This window comes from Dendrobium catenatum, unplaced genomic scaffold (genome assembly GCF_001605985.2).
Source record: "Dendrobium catenatum unplaced genomic scaffold, ASM160598v2 fragScaff_scaffold_542, whole genome shotgun sequence".
Lineage (NCBI taxonomy): Eukaryota > Viridiplantae > Streptophyta > Magnoliopsida > Asparagales > Orchidaceae > Dendrobium > Dendrobium catenatum.
In genome coordinates this window covers 295,255-315,962 of record NW_021319004.1, presented here as the reverse complement: position 1 = coordinate 315,962, position 20,708 = coordinate 295,255, and the positions used below count along the sequence as shown (strand labels likewise).

Genomic DNA, 20,708 nt, shown 5'->3' with positions numbered 1-20,708 from the left:
ATCAAATATCCAAAAAAAAAAAAAAAATAATAAAATATATAATAAAATAGTAAAATATTAGAAATATTTGTATAAAAAGTAAAAACTATTATTTATATCAATTTTTCAAAAAGAAGAAACGAGGATAAAGTCATAAAGCCCAAACCCCTCAATCCATTACTTCGTCCTTCTTGTTACTCTTAGTCACTGGACTACATTCTTCCAGGCCACAAACCGTGAAAGCTCCACGGCGTCGCCGCCAATGGCTTACCACCGGCCGTCTGGCTTCCTGGTGCTCCTCATCTTCTTCGCTCCAGCTTTCTACTATCTCTCCGAGGCTGAGTATATTGCCTACAACACCACCGCCGGGATTGTCCCGGGAAAGCTCAACGTCCACCTTGTTCCTCACTCTCACGATGACGTCGGCTGGCTGAAGACCATCGACCAGTATTACGTTGGTTCGAATAACTCCATCCAGGGAGCATGCGTGCGGAACGTTTTGGATTCAGTTGTTTCTGCCCTTCTGGAGGATAAGAACAGGAAGTTTATATATGTTGAGCAGGTTGAGGTTCTTCCTTTCTTCGGTTCTGACGCATTTCTTTTGATTTGGGATGAACTAGGGGAACTATTATCAGGTGTTCTAGGTTAACAATTGATGATGAGTGGTGTTTGTAGGCGTTTTTCCAGCGTTGGTGGAGGCAACAGAGTAATGCAATAAAGAAAATCGTGAAGGGACTGATCAGCTCCGGTCGACTAGAGTTAATGTACTTCAACCTAATTCTTCTTAGTTATCTTTTAGGGAATACTTTTCGTAAATCGCATGTTATCAAGTTTTGGCTTGCACATCGTCGCTTAGTTCCTCAATAATTTTTTCAAAATTTTGATTGAAGAAACGGGGGCTTCTGCATGCATGATGAGGCGGCTTCGCATTATATTGACATGATTGATCAGACAACCCTGGGCCATCGCTTCATTAAGCAGGAGTTTGCGCAGATTCCGAGGATTGGTTGGCAGATAGATCCGTTTGGACATTCGGCTGTACAGGCTTATTTGCTTTCCGCAGAGGTAAAGGAATAAATACATTCGTATGCGGTAATCAGTATAATAATTGCAAAGTCAATAATTCATGAGAAGTGCATAATTAAATTGATAGGCTAACTTGAAGTCTCTACGGCAATGTGCTCCGCTGTTTTCATTCTTGCAAAGTTAGTTTTGTTCTCGTCACGATCTGGCTTGACTTGATTATCAAGTCTGAAACAACTATTTGGACGGTAATTAAATTTCTTTTAAAAACAATTAAAATGATCTACTAAGTTTTACCTATTCTAATTCGCTCCTTTTCTTCTGTACATAGCACTTTCTCTATCCGCAGTTAATTAGAGTTCTATAATACAGCAATAGAAATAATATGCATATTTGTTATTATGGTAATCATTAAACTTTTCATTTAAAAGAATTTAAACATGAGCATTGATAAGATAAAAACATCATTTTACATAAAGCATTCTCTTAAACTGTAATTGTTAGATTATAAACTTTTAATATGCCATTCATTTTAGGAACTCCGTTTAAGGTTTGAAGTTTGAACCAATTATGAGATAATTATTTTCATTTTCATTTTCTTTTCTAATCTTTTCCATCTTTCGTGCACGGATACATTGCTTTTCTTGCCAGTATTATAAGGGTTTGAGCTCTTTCATTTAGCATGTATGTATATTTCCTTTTAATATATTTCTTTCATTACCTTATTTTATTTCTACATTTTAGTTTGTGCATACATGAATTTTAATGAGACGTGTTCATATTTAATGTGTTATACTATAATAAAGGTCAGTTGATTTTTCCTTTTAATGTGAGGTAGTGTTATGATTAGCAAGCATACATACAATATGCCATGTTAGTAAATGCATTTAATCATAAATAGAACTATAATTATAAAATAAAAATATAATCACCCACCTCGATTTTCTTTTGAAGACCAATTCTTTCACCTCAATGTTTTAGTTTTTAGAGCTACTAGTAAATTTTAATTTTTTGATTAAATTAACAATAATCAATATCATGGTTTAAAATTGCGCAATAAGCGGCGTGCCTCAAGGTGCGTCTCAATGCAATTTTAAACTTTTAAGCCTCAAAGCCCACGTAATGAGAGCTGGCATTGAGGCGCACGCCTCAAGTTCATTGAGGCGCGCCTCGCCTCATGTTTTAGAGGTGTCCGCTTCTTAAAATTAAAAAAAATCCTAACCTAATATATATCTATTCGGTTCGGCCCCCCACCCCCGTGCGTCTTCGGTCCTTTACGAACCAAAACTAGGTTTATTCTCCCTTCTTCTTCGAGCGACATTTTTCCCTCTTCCTGAGTTCCTTCCATTCGACTAGCGTCGACTTCCTTTCACCATGAGTTGCTCTTTGCCTATTGCTTGGAGTTCTCGTCTATCGTGAGTTGTGCTGGAGTCTCCTTCGATCGACTATTGAAAGCTCTTCTTTTTCGTGGTTCCATCTATCACCTTATTGTGAAATACAATATTGGTCCGTTCTGCCATATGGACCTCCATATTCTGCTGAGTAAGATTCCACAATCGGTCTGTCTGCTCAGTATCACTAGGTACATGCTCGGTACTATTCGGTACCACTCGGTACAACAATGCTTAGTACCACTAGGTACATGCTCGGTACATGGTAGATATCGCTCGGTATATGCTTGGACAGGTCGAGCCCTGGTAGGGAGCAGCGTCCCCTTGGACCCCCGACAGACCGGCATATTATTGTATTCATCATCTTTAGTAATAGTTGTTAGTGTTAGTCTGCTTCTTCATAATTACATGTTTTGTATAAGTTTTTTTAATGTAGAATAAGTAAAACATTATGTTTAGGAATTTGATATATTACACTAATATATTTTTCTCATAAAGGATGGTCATAAGTAAGAATAAAATTGCATCAGGTCATAAAAAAGATCCAGCATGGAAACATAACACTCAGGTAGATGTAGGGGGAAGTGATAAAATATATATTTATCTAAAATGCAATTACTGTGACAAAGTTGTGAAGGGTGGTGTGACTAGGATGAAGGATCACCTTTCAGGGTCTCACAAGAATGTTGCTTCATGCTCCAAAGTTTTTGATGCTGTAAGGGAGGAGATAAAGTCATACATGAATAAGTATATCACATCAAAACATCTTGCACAGAAGCAATTTGAGGACAGAGTTGATGCTGGCTCTTACTACGGAGTGAGCATCATTATATGGTGGACACATCAGAGGATAAGCCTCCTTCTACGCAGAAGATGGCCCCAGAAAATGCAAGGGAGGCACGAAGAAGAGTTGTAAAGATATAAGCAAGTTCTTCTACGAAAATGCAATTCCATTTATTGTTACAACATCAGTTGCATATTACAACATGATTCGTTGTAACATCACCTGCATATTACAACATGATTCATTCAGTTGGAGCATTTGGGAGAGGGTTCAAACCTCCAACCATGTATTATTTGAGAACATGGATTCTGAAAGAGTTTAAAAGCACTAATAAAAGCATTGAAGAAATTAAGAGGACTTGAGTTAGCTTTTGAAATGACAAACTGTCATGCTTAATGATCGGACGCCGTGCAAAATGAAATTGGTAAAGTTTAGCCCAAATCTGTTAGCATAAGCAGGTTTTATGTTGTTTTGGTAGTTTGGTTGCAAACCAAGAGCATTAGATAACTGATTCACCTCCTTTGCTTAGCGGTCTTCTCTGGCGCATTTAATGCTGTTTCTGTCTCATCATTGTTTTCTTTTTTCTAGCTACAAAATTTATGAAAAATACTGCCACTGTTTCGTGACTGTATTCTTCAGAAGGCCTCTGATGAGTGTTTGTTTTTGGCCCTATGCATTTCTCTTCTCAGATAACCTCTACAGAAAATTTCCACAACCTCAGATAATAATTTCATCTATTGTTTTCTTTTCACGTGCTATCCACTAATTTGACTCTCTAAGTTTCATTAATGATTCAGATTTAATACCATGATCACATTGAGAATACATCATTAATGAGAGTAGTATTGCTGCTTGCCATGAAGACATGCGGATCAAGAGGAAAGAACATGTGGACCATGACACTCACCCTTGAACTTTTTCAAGTCACCATATCACAAATTAACTCAACAGCTACTTAGCAGGATACATAGATCAAAATCTGTTTTATGAGAAAAAGATCAAAATGGTCCCTTAACTCTTTGGGAGGGACCAAAATGATCCCCAACTATTTTGAGGAACCAATTTGGTCATTTTGGTCATGCCATTAAAAAATAACGGAAAATGCAGATTGTAGCGAGGATATGATCGGAATAACCATAATAATAATAAGAAGAATAAAATGGAGAACGATAGTAACCTTCACAATGAGCGAGCTCCTGTCATTATGTTCGATGCAACGTGAAGAACGACGAACTTTCACGACTTCTGATAAGGAGCGTCGTCGAAGGAGGCAAAGAAGGCTTTAGTGTCTCGTTCAAAACCCTCCCGTCGCTATGCCCAATCCAACAGGAAGAATGACGAACTTTCTCAAATTCTGATTCGACAAGAATAAACGTCGTTGATGGAGACGAAGAAAGGCTTTAGTGACTTGTTCAAAACCCTACCTTAGCGAAGCACACAAAGTCCAACAATGAAGAATGCGGGGGAGAAGAAAGAGAAGCACATTGCGTAGGAATTAATATGTAATTTAATTAATATAAAATAAGAAATTTTAAAAATTATTAGATAATTAATAATGTAAATAGTAACTAAATAATTAATTAAATAATTAATATTGTCGGCTACATGAATCATTTTTCGTCATTGTGTACGGTTAAAAGTCAAATTCTCATTTAAATGTAATAAAGAAAGATCAATTCTATTATTTTCTAACCAAATCTTTTTAGGTCTACCTCTACCTTTCTTAACATAAGTCAAATCTAATACCTCAACTTTCCTAACCGGGTTATTGGAAGGCCTCCGTTTAATGTGACCAAACCATCTAAGGCGACTCTCTCTAATCATATCTTCCACTGGATCTACTCCAACCTTTTCACGTATATGCTCATTTCATATCCTATCTCTAAGGGTCAAGCCACTCATCCACCTAAGCATCCTCATCTCTGCAACACTTAACTTAGTATTATGCTTCTCTTTTAATGACCAACATTCGACACCATAAAGCATTGCAGGTCTCAGCACAATCTTATAGAATTTACCCTTAAGTTTGTGGGGAACTTTTCTATCGCACAATAAGCCCGATGCATTCCTCCACTTCAACCATTCAACTTGAATTCTGTTGATAATATCCACATCAATTTCACCGTCACTCTGAACAATAGATCCAAGATATCTAAAACGTGTACTCTTATTAATGACTTGATCGCCCAAAGTCACAATCCCCTCACTAGGTCTATTGCTACTAAAATTACACTCCATATATTCAGTTTTGGATCTACTCAAGCGAAAACACTTAGACTCTAAAGTTGACCTCCATAATTCAAGTTTACCTTCAACTCCCTCTCTAGTCTTATCAACAAGAAGAATATCATGAGCAAAAAACATACACCAAGTAACATCCTCTTGCAAATGTTTAGCGAGATCATTTTCTATTAATTTCTCTTATTACCCTTAAAATTCCATATTTTGAGTTATCACTGTGTAGAAGTAAAATACTCACTGTTTTACATAAAAAAAATCATAACATAATCATCTTGATGCTATTGAACTTTTTAGTCTTTAGGACAGTCCTTTTTTTTCCTGAAAGCCACGTTTTGCATGGAATAAATTTGGACTCTCTGCAGGTTGGATTTGATGCTCTGTATTTTTCTCGAATTGATTACCAAGATAGGGATGAAAGAAAGGACTTGAAAAGTCTTGAGGTTGTATGGAGGGGTTCCAAGACTTTTGGTTCATCAACCGACGTAAGTGTTTCTTATTTAAATTTTTTTGCTCTTGCAAGCGGCTATGTTTGCTTGATCCATGATTGTTGATATCATGACTTTCATGTTTCCAATTCATCTTTGGCTCTTTTGTTCAAGTTTTACTATACTTGATTTTTCACCAGGTTTTTACTGGCATTTTTCCTGTAAACTATGAACCTCCTCCTGGAGGTTTTTATTTTGAGGTTAATGACGACTCCCCAGTCATTCAGGTAAATTTGTTTGGCGTTCTGTTCTTTTTTTTGAATGGCAATGGGTAAAAATTTTAATTTAATGCTTTCTTTTGTTTGCAGGACGATCTACTTTTGTTTGATTACAATGTTCAGGAACGAGTAAATGATTTTGTTTCTGCTGCTATATCACAGGTATGAAAATCTTTTATTATTCCAAGTATCTGTCATCGTTACCGCAGAAAGGTCATGTATTGCTGTCCAATTAGCATTGCACTTTTTTTTTCTGTGCATTGGTTTTCTGTTTAAGTGATGAAAAGACCATACCTTCAACATACAGGTTTCAAAAGGGAGGTTAGAAGTAAAGTTACTGTACTTTTTTTTTTTCCTTTTAATTTTAGTGCTGGAGCGGCAAGCAAAGGGCTTGATTTTGCAGGACCATTCAATATTTTTAAGAAGGAATTTGCATATGCTTGAGCTCCATATTAGGAAAGCCGAGGTAGAAATGAAGCAATAAAATTTGAGAATCTATTCAATATACTGATTTATTGTCGGTGAGCATGGTCCTGAGTTGGGTTGGGGGGTGGGATGGGGGGTTGGGTGTGTTGTTTGGAATGCCTATTGACTCAAAAAATTTCAAATGAAGTGCTCCCCAAAAATTGCCCCAGGCCCTTAGTTCTTGTTCCCCTTCTCTTTCAAGGTTTGCTTCTGTTGTGGTTTTTTGAACCTCTTTTGATTTCTTATATTGGCCTATTGTATAATTTCCATCTAGCCTAATATGCCTAATGAAATACTAAATCTGCCATTTATGTTTCAGGCAAATATTACACGTACTAATCATATCATGTTCACCATGGGGACTGATTTTAAGTATCAATACGCAAATTCCTGGTTCAAACAAATGGACAAGTTTATTCATTATGTTAACCAGGTAATTGTTACTTCTGCAACGCTTTTAAAATATACCTTTCTTTCTTTTTTGGCACTGCATAACCTATGATGGCTAAAATCTAATGCTATTATGGTTTCATGCCGGCCCTTTTTCTGCCATTGTACTTTGTAGATGTACGTGAATTTGTAATTGAGCTAGATTGAATGTTTTAGGTTCAACCAAGTTCATTTGCATGAGAATATCTATTCAGTGTCAGTCTATTTCCTCTAATTATTACTTGCTATATATTTTTGTTAAGCAAAAATATCAAAAGGCTGAGATTTCCTTGCAATTGAGAATAACTGTAACAGAAAGTACAGAGAGAAAACAGATATGAAGTTCTGCTTTCAACTGAAGCTGAAGTATCTTGTATTATATCATTTCTACGACCAACTACATCTATTTATACAACTTATATTAGCTGTCATCCGTACATTATAGCTGTCAGGTAACTGAATGTGGTATGAGACATTCTTGAGTTGTATTGTTATTTAACACCCTCCCTCAAGCTGATGTTTCGGTAGAAGAGATTAGCTTGGATCGAGCACTAGGTAATGATTTTGTGAACAAATCAGCAAGTTGATCTTTGTTTGAAATATGATGAACGTGAATTGTTTGATCTTTGATGCAGTTTCGAATAAAATGACAATCAACCTCTATATGCTTTGTACGAGCATGATAAACTAGATTATTTGCTAGTGCTATAGCTGATGTATTGTCACAATATAGAGGTGTGGAAGATCTTTGCTTGCAATCTAGTTCTTGCAATAGTTGTCTCAACCAGATTATCTCGACAGCAGCAGAGGCTAAGGCTCTGTACTCTGCTTCTGTCGAAGATCTAGCTATAGTTTGTTGTTTCTTTATACTCCAGGAAATAAGAGAATTTCCTAGAAAATTACAGAAGCTAGTAGTTGACTTCCGATCCAACTGATCACCTGCCCAATCTGAATCTACATAGGAATGTAGTTTAATTGATTCACCAGAGATAGGTAATCCATAGTGAGTTGTACCTTTAATGAACCGAAGTATTCTTTTTAAAGCTTAAAAATGACTTTCTAATGGATGATGCATGTATTGACTTACTTTGCTCACTGCATATGAAATATTCGGTCTGGTTAAAGTCAAGTATTGAAGAGCACCAACCAATTGATGGTATAGTAGCTGATTTGTGCATGGCTTGTCTTCGGTCTTGATAACTGGTGGTTTTAGTTGAGTTGGAGTAGCCACTGGTTTACAATTCAACATACCAGCTCGATCTAGGATCGTTTGGGCATAACGATATTGATTTAGAATAACACCTGATGAAGTGTATTCGGTTGTAATGCCAAGAAACTGAGATAAGGAGCCCAGATTTCTCATTTTGAATTTGCTATGTAGGTAATCGAGCGTTTTCTGTATAATCTCCTTGCTATTTCCCGTTAGCATGATATCATCTACGTAGATCAAGAAGTATATTTGAGCTTTGTTTTGATTGTAGATCATAAGCGACAGATCAGAATTGCTTGTTTTAAAACCAAGTGTATGTAAGGCTCCTGATAGTGTTTCGAACCATTGACGAGGGGATTGTTTCAATCCATAGATAGCCTTTTTAAGCTTGCATACATAATTTGGATGAATAGCATCCGAAAATCCTGGCGGTGTATACCATATCCGTAAGCTTACCATGCAAAAATGCATTTGATACATCCAATTGATGTATATACCATTTGTAATGAAGAGCTAGAACAATAAGAACTCTCAGTGTTGGTTTTTTTGCTACGGGACTAAATGTCTCATGATAATCTCGTCCGTATTCCTGCTTGTAACCCAAAGCTACCTGTCGAGCTTTATGTCTTGCTATAGTCCCATATGAATTGTATTTTGTACGGAATGTCCACTTACATCCGAGTAGATTTTGGTTTGGACAAGGTGGAACTAGATCCCATGTACCTTGCAATTGAAGAGCTTGGAACTCTTCTGACATGGCTTCCCGCCATTGTTTGTGCTTGCAAGCTTGGTTATACGAGGTAGGATCTTGATGGGTGGTTTGATGAGTTAGATTGAAAATTTGTTTTGGTTTAAGATGACCTGTTGGTAACGGGTTTTCATGGGATGTGTTGAATGCTGTTGGGGTTTGTTTGTGGTTGATTCGATTTGTAGAGTAACAGGAATTGTGTTGTGTGAGTTGAGAATTGGTAAGTTTGATGTAGAAATGGGTACAAACAGTTCGGAATTATCATGTGATGTTGAAGAGGGTGGAGATGGTTGCAGCTGAGAGAAATTTCGTAAAGTTCCAGAACTTTGAGGTGATCTTGTATGAGGAATTTTGGATATTGCAATTGATGGTACTAGAAGTAGTGGAGATATGTTGGTGGAAGAATTTGACGATTGTGGTGAAGATGTATATGTACAATAAGGGAATTCACTTTCATTGAATACAACATGTCTTGATGTGTAGATTTTGTGAGTAGTAGGATCAAAACAGTGATAGCCTTTTTGGGATCCAGCATATCCAATGAAGACACAAGGTGTAGATAGGGATGATAGCTTTGATTTGGTGTAAGGTCGAAGCCATGGATAACACAAGCATCCAAAAGTTTTCAGGTGGCCATAAACAGGGATTTTATTATATAGGTTTTCATACGGCATTTTGTTGTGGAGCTTGGAACTTGGAATGATATTAATGAGATAAACAGCAGTAATAAGAGCTTGAACCCATAATTCATGTGGAGCTTGGGCTTGAACAAGAAGACTTCTAGTTGTTTCAATTATATGCCGGTGTTTGCGTTTGACAACATCGTTTTGAGCCGGTGTATAAGGACACGTGTATTGATGTGTGATTCCCCATGATTTGCATACTTGTTGAAAGTGATGATTAATGTACTCACCACCGCCATCAGTACGAATGATTTTATGGATTTGCTAAATTGATATCTGACCCAATGATAGAATTCAATGAATTTATGAACTACATCAGATTTTTGATTTAGTGGAAATACCCAACAAAAATGGGAATAGTCATCTATAAATGAGACATAGTAACGATGACCATGTATTGAAACAGAAGAAGAGGGTCCCCATACATCCGAGTGTATGAGTTCAAATGTAGATGCTGTGTTGGAAATAGAAGAAGTAAATGGTAATCGTTTCTCTTGGCAAGATTACATGTATTACACTTCTTATTGTGTAGAGTAGTACAGATTGTAGGATCTAGATTGGTTATTAGTTGGAGCTTGCGGTGGTGGGGATGACCAAGGTGATTATGCCATAAATCTGGAACCAGTTGAGCCGAAAATAGAGCCAGAGATGATGTAGCTTTGGATGGATTTATGGAGTAGAGACCATTGTGACTAGGTCCCTAAAGTAAGATACGATTGGTCCGTGAGTCCTTGATTTGATAACCAGAGGAGGAAAAGGATACCGTGCATGCATTGTCCCGAGTTGGTATACAGATAGTATGTTGAATGAGAGATTTGGAACGTGGTGAATCTGATTAAGTTTAAGATTACCTGTGTGGGTTGGGAGGAGACCTTTGCCAGTGTTTGAGATAGATAACTGATGTCCATTTCCAAGTGTAACTTGTGAGTTACCTGTGTAAGGTTCCGCCAAATTGATTTGAGTAGAATCTGCAGTGAGATGAGTAGATGCCCCACTATCCAAGAACCATTCATTGGACCGAGCTTCATCTAATGGGGTGAATAGAGCAGTTTTTGATGTTTCTTGATATGAATGATCATGTCTGTGCCAGCATTTGAGTGCTGAGTGACCTGGTTTTGTGCAGATTTGACAGATAATTGATCAGTTTGATTGTTTCTCTGCTGGAACTGTTGATTTTCGATAATTGCTGTTGTTAGCGAATCGTCCACGATAGTTATTGTATCGACCACGACCGCGTCCACGGGATGCGGTTAGTGCCATTTTTTATCCGAAATTTGAAGTAGTTGCAGGTCACGAGTAGCTTCTCGAGCTAGAGTTTGCTCCTCAGTGCAGAGTAGCGTATATAACTAATTAAGATCCAGAGGCTGACGGCTAGTACGTATAGCCGTTTTAAATGCCTGATACGTTTTTGGTAATCCATTTAAAGTATGGAGTATGATGTCTTCCGATTCTATCTGGCATCCTGCGGCTGCAATTGCATCCACTTTGGATTTTACAAGAAGTAAGTATTGAGTCATTGTGTGATCACCTTTTGATAGAAATTGAAGCTCATTTTTCAACTGCATTATGCATGACCTTGTTGATGCCTGAAGACAATGATTGAGCGTGGACTAGATCTCGGCACAGTGAGCCAAAGATAGCACATATGGTAGGATGGAAGGTGAAATCACTGACATTAGTGCAGCAGCTAGATTTTGATCAAGTAAAGTCCACATATTGTACGCAGATTGAGCGCCGGCGGATGAAGCTGTTTGTTGTGACTGACATGAGCAGGATCCATCAAGAAATCCCTTGAATCCATTTGCAGCAAACACTTTTTCCACTTGCGATCGCCATGGTGGAAAGTTGTCGTAGGTTAGGGTTGTTGATACTAGATTCTTGATATTTCCGATCAAGAATTTTAACTGTGGCGGGATCTGGATAGCGTTGATGGATGAGACGCTATCGATAGAAGGTGAGGAGGAGGTAGAGCCGGCCATTTAGCTATACAATGATGAAGTGAGAGGACGAAGATGAAAAATAAGAGATCAATGATTCTATGATACCATGAGAAGAACTCCAACAAAAAGTACAGAGAGAAAATAGAGATGAAGTTCTGCTTTCAACTGAAGCAGAAGTATCTTGTATTATATCATTTCCACGACCAACTACATCTATTTATACAACTTATATTAGCTGTCATCCGTATATTATAGCTGTTAGGTAACTGAATGTGGTATGAGACATTCTTGAGTTGTATTGTTATTTAAAAGCAATGTTTTTTTCTTTGTACTTTGGAGATCTTTATCAAGTACAATTTAAGAGCAAATTAATGAAGGCTTAGGACATAATCATGATTAGTTAAGAAATGAATTGACATAATATGTAGGATTAAACATAAGAATCAATTCAAAATGTCTTAATGTGAAAAGATGCAAATTATTTGTAATCATGCCATGCTCGTCTATGTTGAGATCCTTCCTCTTGCGTGCTTACATTTGATCAATCAGCTTTTGATATTCATCACTAGCTCTCACATATCCTTTTTGACTACTAACTAGACGTTGTGTTTTGTCTACTGCCATGTGAGTGAGTCACGTGAATGGAAGAGGTTAGGAGATCCTGGGTAGTGGGTTAGTTGTTAGTGGTTAACAAGGATCTGATTGATATGTGTGGCATTTTGTTTTTTAGTGAGGAACTTCTAGTATTCATTAGGGCCAGCTCGTTGGCGGCAGCAAGTTCTTTTGCTTGCTCAGAGACTCTATTCCTAAAAGGGAATATCATCGTCACGACTCGGGCGCTAACTAGAAAAACACCTAGGACAACTATGGAGAAAATGATGAGCCTCCATGGTGTCGCCAAGCCTGGCACTTGATAGGAGAAGGTTGCTCCTAGGGACGTCGCCGAGTTGAAGAAGGAGATGGGCAAGCTGTGAGATGTGATCGCCTTTGATAGAGCATAGATGACGGCCATGAGGAACATCGTGAACTTGATGAGGGTTGAGTGGGGCGTAGTCGTCCAATAGACAAAGATGGAGAGTTTCCTGTTGGGCACCAAGTACTTGTTGGATTTCCTGGAGAGAATCGGAGGGTTGATGCTAGCCATTGTTAGTGATCCAATGTTGGAGATAGAGGTGTCAATAAATGATCCGACTTGAAAAATCCGAGTTTAATAAATGGGTTGGATTTTCTAACCTGTTTATTAAAAAGACCGGGTTTGGGTTGATCTGCGAACTCATTTTTGACCTAAAAAATAACTCGTTTAATATATTTTTTCATTATTATTTTTATTTATGGGTACAATTTTTTTTATTTTTAATCAAATATTTTAAACTTATAGTTAAGAAGTTATAAATTTTTTTTATTAACCTTAACGGGTAAAAAGGTTTGTTATAGATCATTCAGTTGATGTTTTTGACACGCTTATTAAACGAGTCTAGTTTGAGTTGACTAAATTCGAGTCGGACACAAACACGACTCGTCAACTTGTTTTGACACCCATAATTGGGGATGCTTCATATTGGTTTGTGAACCTGAATGATGAATTTTTTTTGATGTATTTGCTACTGGATAGGATGTTGTAATATTCGCATGAAATGAATAAAATTTATTTTATGCGAGCTCTTTTATTTTTTGTGTTATGCCTTCTTTTTGATATGTTGTGTTGGCAAGTGTGGTTGTGAGAGCATTATTGTGAGTCCTTGGTGAGTAGAAGAACGACTAGAAAAAGGTTGAGAAATTGTTATGTTTTCTACTTGCAGCGAGAGAATGAGCAAGTGATGATGTGGAAAGTGCTAGTGAATGACTTCGTGTCGAGTGTTGAGATGAGGGGATGTGATGGGTTCGATCTCCTGTCCCTCCTAACTCTGGGATGTATTCTTTCTTGCTCTCTTCCGTGTCATGGGTCCCTCCTTGGAGCGATTTCTTGATGATGAGTGGCTGAGGAAGATTTAGTCACCTAGTTGTACTCCTCAATTATCATGTTACTGTTGTTGACCACAAGTCAGCTTTCCCCACTCAATCCCCCTCACTCTCGTCCAAACGACCCGAACGCACACGACATATTCAACACTGCCTTTCATTCCCTCAACTATATGCACGAGCGAGTTTGAGAATTCAATTCAAACTCAACCGCACAAAGGAACTCCGTTTTGCTCTCCAGTCTCCTTCACGCTTATTTCTGGGGTACAGACATCCCATAGGGGCTTGCCCCTATGGGATGTCTGTACCCCAGAAATAAATAAACCCCGCTCGACCAAACATCGAGTGGGGGAATCTCTGTTAAATAATTGTAAATTTTATGATTGAGTCCATAAGGAGATGATATTTTTACCCTCCGGGGTAATATATCGTATTCTTATGCCACACCCGATTATAAAATATGCAATCCGTTTGAGGATACAAAAATTCTCCAACAACATCGTGAACTTGATGAGGGTTGAGGGGGGCGTAGTCATCCAATAGACAAAGCTGGAGAGTTTCCTGTTGGGTACCAAGTACTTGTTGGATTGCCTGGAGAGAATCGGAGGGTTGATGCTAGCAATTGCGAGTGATCTAATGTTGGAGATAGAGGTGTCACTAAATGATCCGTCTTGAAAAATCCGAGGTTAATAAATGGGTTGGATTTTCTAACCTGTTTATTAAAAAGATCGGGTTTGGGTTGACATGCGAACTCATTTTTGACCTAAAAATAACTCGTTTAATATAGTTTTTCATTATTATTTTTATTTATGGGTACAATTTTTTTTTTAATCAAATATTTTAAACTTATAGTTAAGAAGTTATAAATTTTTTTTATTAACCTTAACGGGTTAAAAGGTTTGGTACAGATCATTCAGTTGATGTTTTTGACACGCTTATTAAATGAGTCGACTTTGAGTAAACTAAATTCGAGTCGGACAAAAACACGACTCGTCAACTTGTGTTGACACCTGTAGTTGGTGATGCTTCATATTGGTTTGTGAACCTGAATGATGAAGTTTTTTTTGATGTATTTGCTACTGGATAGGATGTTGTAATATTCGCATGAAATGAATAAAATTTATTTTATGCGAGCTCTTTTATTTTTTGTGTTATGCCTTCTTTTTGATATGTTGTGTTGGCAAGTGTGGTTGTGAGAGCATTATTGTGAGTCCTTGGTGAGTAGAAGAACGTCTAGAAAAAGGTTGAGAAATTATTATGTTTTCTACTTGCAGCGAGAGAATGAGCAAGTGATGATGTGGAAAGTGCTAGTGAATGACTTCGTGTCGAGTGTTGAGATGAGGGGATGTGATGGGTTCAGTCTCCTGTCCCTCTTAACTCTGGGATGTATTCTATCTTGCTCTCTTCCGTGTCATGGGTCCCTCCTTGGAGTGATTTCTTGATGATGAGTGGCTGAGGAAGATTTAGCAACCTAGTTGTACTCCTCAATTATCATGTTACTGTTGTTGACCACAAGTCAGCTTTCCCCACTCAATCCACCTCACTCTCGTCCAAACAACCCGAATGCACACGGCATATTCAACATTGCCTTTTATTCCGTCAACTATATGCACCAGCGAGTTTGAGAATTCAATTCAAACTCAACCGCACAAAGGAACTTCGTTTTGCTCTCCAGTCTCCTTCACGCATGCAGACACTCACCCCTTCCTCACTTGTTCCCGCGAATCTGCATGCAAGACCCACGGCCGAGTCTGACTCCAACCTGAGGCCTTCGCATACTTTTGCTTCTTCAATCATGGCCCCGCATTTGACAAGCCTGTTCCATTTTGGCACGCACGTGACGCCGTTCCATCCTGAGCCCATGCATGTGACGCCGTTCCATCTTCGGCTGCAAGCGTGATTTTCCCCAGGCCACCCGTGCTAAACCGGGGTTTCCTATCTCGACTTGAACTCACCATCCCGATTTCCTGCACCCAACCTCCGACTCTTTCTAATAAGTGTGCATGACAAATTTGTGTTTTATATATATATAAAACAGGTACTCCAATAATGATCGCCGAAGACTTGTGCTGGGACCAATCATCTTCTCAAAGCCCTCAGTCGTCGAATCTCTAATATGGACGGGAGGATTTGAAAGACAAGTTCCTCCCAACCTCCCTTCGACGATGAAGGAAATCCCAGGCAGTTGTTGAATGTCAAGAAAAATAGAAAAAGTGCTTTTTTTAAATTAAATCCTCTTTAATTAACAGGTACCATAATTGGAAATTAAAGGATTTGAAGACATGTACCGAGAACTATAAGGTTCATCGGATATTTAATCCGGCCTGATAGATTTTAAAGGCAAGTGCATCCCAACCTCCATATGCAGGGCTGAACTTTCAAATCCATCCTAAACCTCCATATGCAGGGAGGGGTTATTAGGAGGCTACCAAAATTTTGAACAAAATAAAAGAACTCCACAATTAATTTAAAATAATAATAAAAAATAATTATAATAATTAAAACAAATTATATGCCATTTAAATTAAAAAAGAAAGAGGGGAGGAAAGGGCAAAATGAATTGAATTGCTTGATATGGGTAATTACATCACATAAGGACAATGATAAGTGGAGATGATCCGAATCCCAATATTATTATTCAATTTGCTTGTAAAATATTTTCAGAAGCACATCAACATTAACAGCTTGCAAACTTTGTGAGGTTCTCCTGTATATTTTTTTTTTGGATAAACTGAGTCTGAAAACTATCTTCTTTTCACTAAGGCAAATTTAAACTGCTACTAGCAACTTCAGTTCTTTTAAACAAGATTGGTGAAGGTGGTTTTAGATTTGTGTAAAAGAGTCGGTTAGCAGATGGTACTATAATAAATGTGAAGCCGCTTTCTTCAAAGTCAAGTCAAGGAAATCGTGAATTTGTAAATCAAATATGCATGATTTCTGCATTACAACATCCAAATCTTGTAAAGCTTTATGAATGTGAAATCAGTTATTGTTAGTAAATGAATGTTTGGAAAATTATAGACGTGCAGGCGATCTTTATGGGCCAGAACAATATCAGTTAAAGCTAGATTGATCCACAAGACACAAGATTTGTCTGGGCATAGCTATAGGTCTTGCTAATCTGCATGAAAAATCAATGCTGAAGATTGTTCATGGAGACATAAAAGCTACAAATGTGATGTTAGATATTGATCTCAACACCAAAAAAATCAGATTTTGGATTGACAAAGCTTGATGAGAAATGAAACACCCATATTGGCCATTGGATCCGCAACCCACTTCTTCAAGTCGATAGAAGGCGATATTCCTACAATAGCATCGATTTATATGCTAAGAATTCTTTCGCATGTGCTCCTATTTTTATATCAAGCTCCTAAATACAATATCTAAGAATCCTTTGCAGATTTATTAAAAGTGCTCATATACTTTGATGATGGTCGTGTTAACAGAAAATCTCAACTGAAGGGGACCTTATTAAAAAAAACTCAAACCCCAATGCAAAATGCAAAATTTTTAAAGTTATTGCAAAACCATCCCGTTGATGACCGTTTTGATAAAAAAATCTCAATCAGAGGGATCAATTCTCAAAACCTATTCAAATTTTAAAATCTAATTTCTGTCAAATTCTAAACATTTAAATGAAAATTTATTCACCCAAAACTTAAAATTAAAATACATCCATACTTTACAATGGTTTGACAAGGATGATGAATTGAAATGTATTACTATAATTCATTCTTAGTTAATTTATTGCCAGCAGGGACGTGGTGTGCTAATTGACTAAGTGGTTTTGCTGTTAAATGACACCTCTATATTACAGTCACGGCCAAAGCCTGTATGTTCCGTAATGGTTAAAAACCCCTTGAGCAATAAATTATAGGGTGTACTATACAAAACATAAAGCCCCATGTTATCTAAGTTTGACTTAAATTCAATATCTTAGACAGACATTCACCCTAGGTCTGCAAGATATTTTTGGATGAAGCAACTCATGGCTGCGGACAAGGTTCTTCTGTCAAGTTGGGTTGACTACCACCCTTGACTAAGTAGACCAGCGACCATAACAACTTGAGATGACAGAACCATGTGATCTTGATTGGGCCATCTTTATTCCTCCATCACCCGTTTTAGATTTATGATGATGAATTTCAAATCTTAAAAATACAAAAAATTTCAATTTAAAAATTGCTAAAGTTGCTTGTATTATATGATGGGTACTTAGTGCCTATCTCACGGCTAACCTTAATCAAAAGTTTTCTCTTTATCAGGAGAGTTAATTAACCATAGGGGCTTGCACTTATGAGAAACCAAAACTCAGATTATAAAATCTTCACAAAATGTGAGTGAAATCTCTGGATAGTGTCTTATCTAAAAGTCAATCTGCCTTCTGAAAATTTATTCTAAAACTTAAATTCGTTGAAACTCTCCCTGTCACTAAAAGGTGTGGAGAAGTTGGGACGCAAATTTTCGGAGTCCACTGCTTACAAACAGATACTCGACCATGTAATCCTTAAAATTTTTTGCCTTCGATTTTAAAAGGCCTTTAATTCTTTTTACATAGACAATTCTTTTTTAAATACAAGCCCTTGGACTCGATTCACTACTAGCTAGCAAGAAAAGATGATTAGGCTTAAAGAAACAAAATGCAAACATCTAACCTTGATGATGGCTGCGTTGATGAAAAATCTTGATTAGAGGGATATTATTTTTAAGATGCCCCCAAATTCTAAAGAAAATTATTTGGAGCTTAAAATCCTGATAAAATATAAAAAATTAATATTTACAAAAAACTAAAGATATTTCAAGAAAATTAATTGCTTTAAGTTTAAAGCAAAATATCCATCAACCCTTTGTATAGTTTGTCATTAAGCAGAATGAATTTACAATTAACCTCAGCTCATACTGAAATAATATCATATCAAGCACATCATTGTGATCACTATCAAAAAATCTCACTGTAGTAAGGCTGTGGCATGCGTCATCTAATCAGGTGGTTTAACACCAAATGACACTACTAAATAATGGTTATGACGATGGCCTTTTGATGTCATGGTTTCACCGTAGAAATGCACTTTTAAATTATTGGTACGACCAATTCTCAAATGTTTTCTAATGACTCTGCCCCTTAAGTTGTGAATCATATAGTGCAATTGATATGACTCAAAATCCTATGTTAGCAAATGATGACTTAAAATTGTCCTTTTAGTCAAATGTCTACCTCATATTTATAAGATCCCTTTGGATAATGCAAGCTTTGATTGTCAATAAGAATCCTTGGGTCAGGTTGTGTTGACTACCTTTACCGACAAATATCTGCTTTAAATTGGAGGTGATAAATTTCCTCTAATTTAAAATCAAATTGTTACTATAGTAAGCTAAGCATTTATCTCCTATCGACTTGCCTAAATTGAAAGGTTTCTATCTTCACAAGGAGGGTCAACTAACTATAATAGAGGCTTGCGCCTATGAAAAATTTGGAATAGAATTTTGAAAGTCTTGTGAAATGAGGGATAAATATTTGGATAGTATCTTATCTACAATCCAATCCGCCTTCAAAATATTTGCCCTAGAAGCATAAACTCTCTCAGGAGATTGGGTGCAAAATTTCAAAACTCACAGGGCATTGCTAACCATTGATGTATATCTGATGGGTTAGTTTCATCTGTAATACACCAAAAAAAATTGGACAAAATTCACAGGTTGCTCAGTCCTAAGCTAGATCATAAGTTAAAGATGGCGGTTCTCTATGTTTTATAGATGACCCAAATCCAGATAATTATCATGCATCTTATAACATCATGGGGACTGAGTTTTCGTAGGCCAGGTGATGAAAATAATTTTATGTAGAATTTAATTTCAGTGAAATTGTTGACTAATTAAAAAAAAAAAACAGATTGCTTTTAATGGAAGCAGTAAGATTTATCATAAATGTAAAGTAACTGACAACTTTCAAGGGAAGTCGTAAGATCTATCCAAAACTAAAATTACAGACAACTTTCAATGAAAACAGTTAGACCTATCACAAACGTAAACTACAGACAACTCTCCATGGAAGAATAAGACTTAATGTTTGGGAAACTTCTAAATAAAGTAAAAATCCCTAAACGAAACTAACAGGTAACTCCTAAGTAGAGCCGTAAGACCCATTTTAAATCAAATCTTCGGGCAACTGCTAAATGGAGCCGTAAGCCCCATCCTAATCAAATCTTTGGGCAACTACTAAACGAAGTCGTAAACCCCATCCTAATCAAATCCACGGGAAACTCCTAAATGGAGCTGTAAATCCCATCCTTATCAAATTTATGGGCAATTTCTAGGTGGAGTTGTAAGCCCCAAATTAGATCAAACTACTAGGCAACTTTTAAATGAAGTCATAAGCCCCAAACTAAGTAAATTAACCGGCATTCTAACAGATGTAAGCCCCAAACCACAACATGCACCCCATAATGACTTGAATTATAGCCAAACCATTTCAGTTTACTTGGATTCCCTGAGAGGAGTGAACCTATGGATGCTAATTAGATTCCCGGATGCTATGATCAATGATTGTTAGTATTGATAGATTGAAACCTACGATATTCTTGGGCCGAGTGATCCGTGAAATTTTAATCGGGTCTACCTCTATCTCCCACAAATAAAACTAAAACTAAAAAAATTCCTAAGCTATACTAGAGTGATTCATCCTTAATTGAGCATTCTCTCTTACGAAGTAGGAGGGGTAATTAACCATGATGGCTTGCACTCATAGGAAGTGAAGACTCAGATTTAACCGAATCCTGATATAATCCTTAGTAGAAATCTAGTTAATCAAAGCTCAATCTGCCTTAAGAAGAATTGAATCCTAAATCTGAAAAACGGGATACACGCTAAAGTGCCATTTTTATTTAGCAAATAGAAATGCCAGTGCAATACAAATGGCTTATGAGGAGTCCACTTAGATTGCATTTAACAATTGATTTTGTGGAAATATGGGGCATCCCTAGTAAGGAGTTTTACCTTACTCCAATCCATCGGAGCTTGACATTTGAAAATATATTTTTCCTCATAAAAAAAATGAACTATCATGTTTTCGTTTTATATCTAAAAGGAATCTTTGGTTCTTCATTAGAGGTCTGCGTGCAATTTTGCATATTTGAATCTACGCCTTTTTTTG

The 20,708-nt window shown here is 37.0% G+C and overlaps 1 protein-coding gene across 4 annotated transcripts in view; it reads left to right on the top strand.

Annotated features, from left to right (window-relative positions):
* Positions 1–126: 126 nt before the first annotated feature.
* Positions 127–20,708, top strand: part of LOC110094505 (alpha-mannosidase At3g26720) — a gene marked incomplete at its 3' end in the record, with an annotated part of 115,971 nt that continues 95,389 nt past the window's right edge. For all 4 annotated transcript variants that reach the window (XM_028694691.1, XM_028694690.1, XM_028694689.1 and 1 more), the window contains 7 exon segments: positions 127–541; positions 655–743; positions 870–1,044; positions 5,781–5,900; positions 6,044–6,130; positions 6,212–6,283; positions 6,906–7,019. In XM_028694691.1, coding sequence (XP_028550524.1) covers positions 242–541; positions 655–743; positions 870–1,044; positions 5,781–5,900; positions 6,044–6,130; positions 6,212–6,283; positions 6,906–7,019 — 957 coding nt within the window.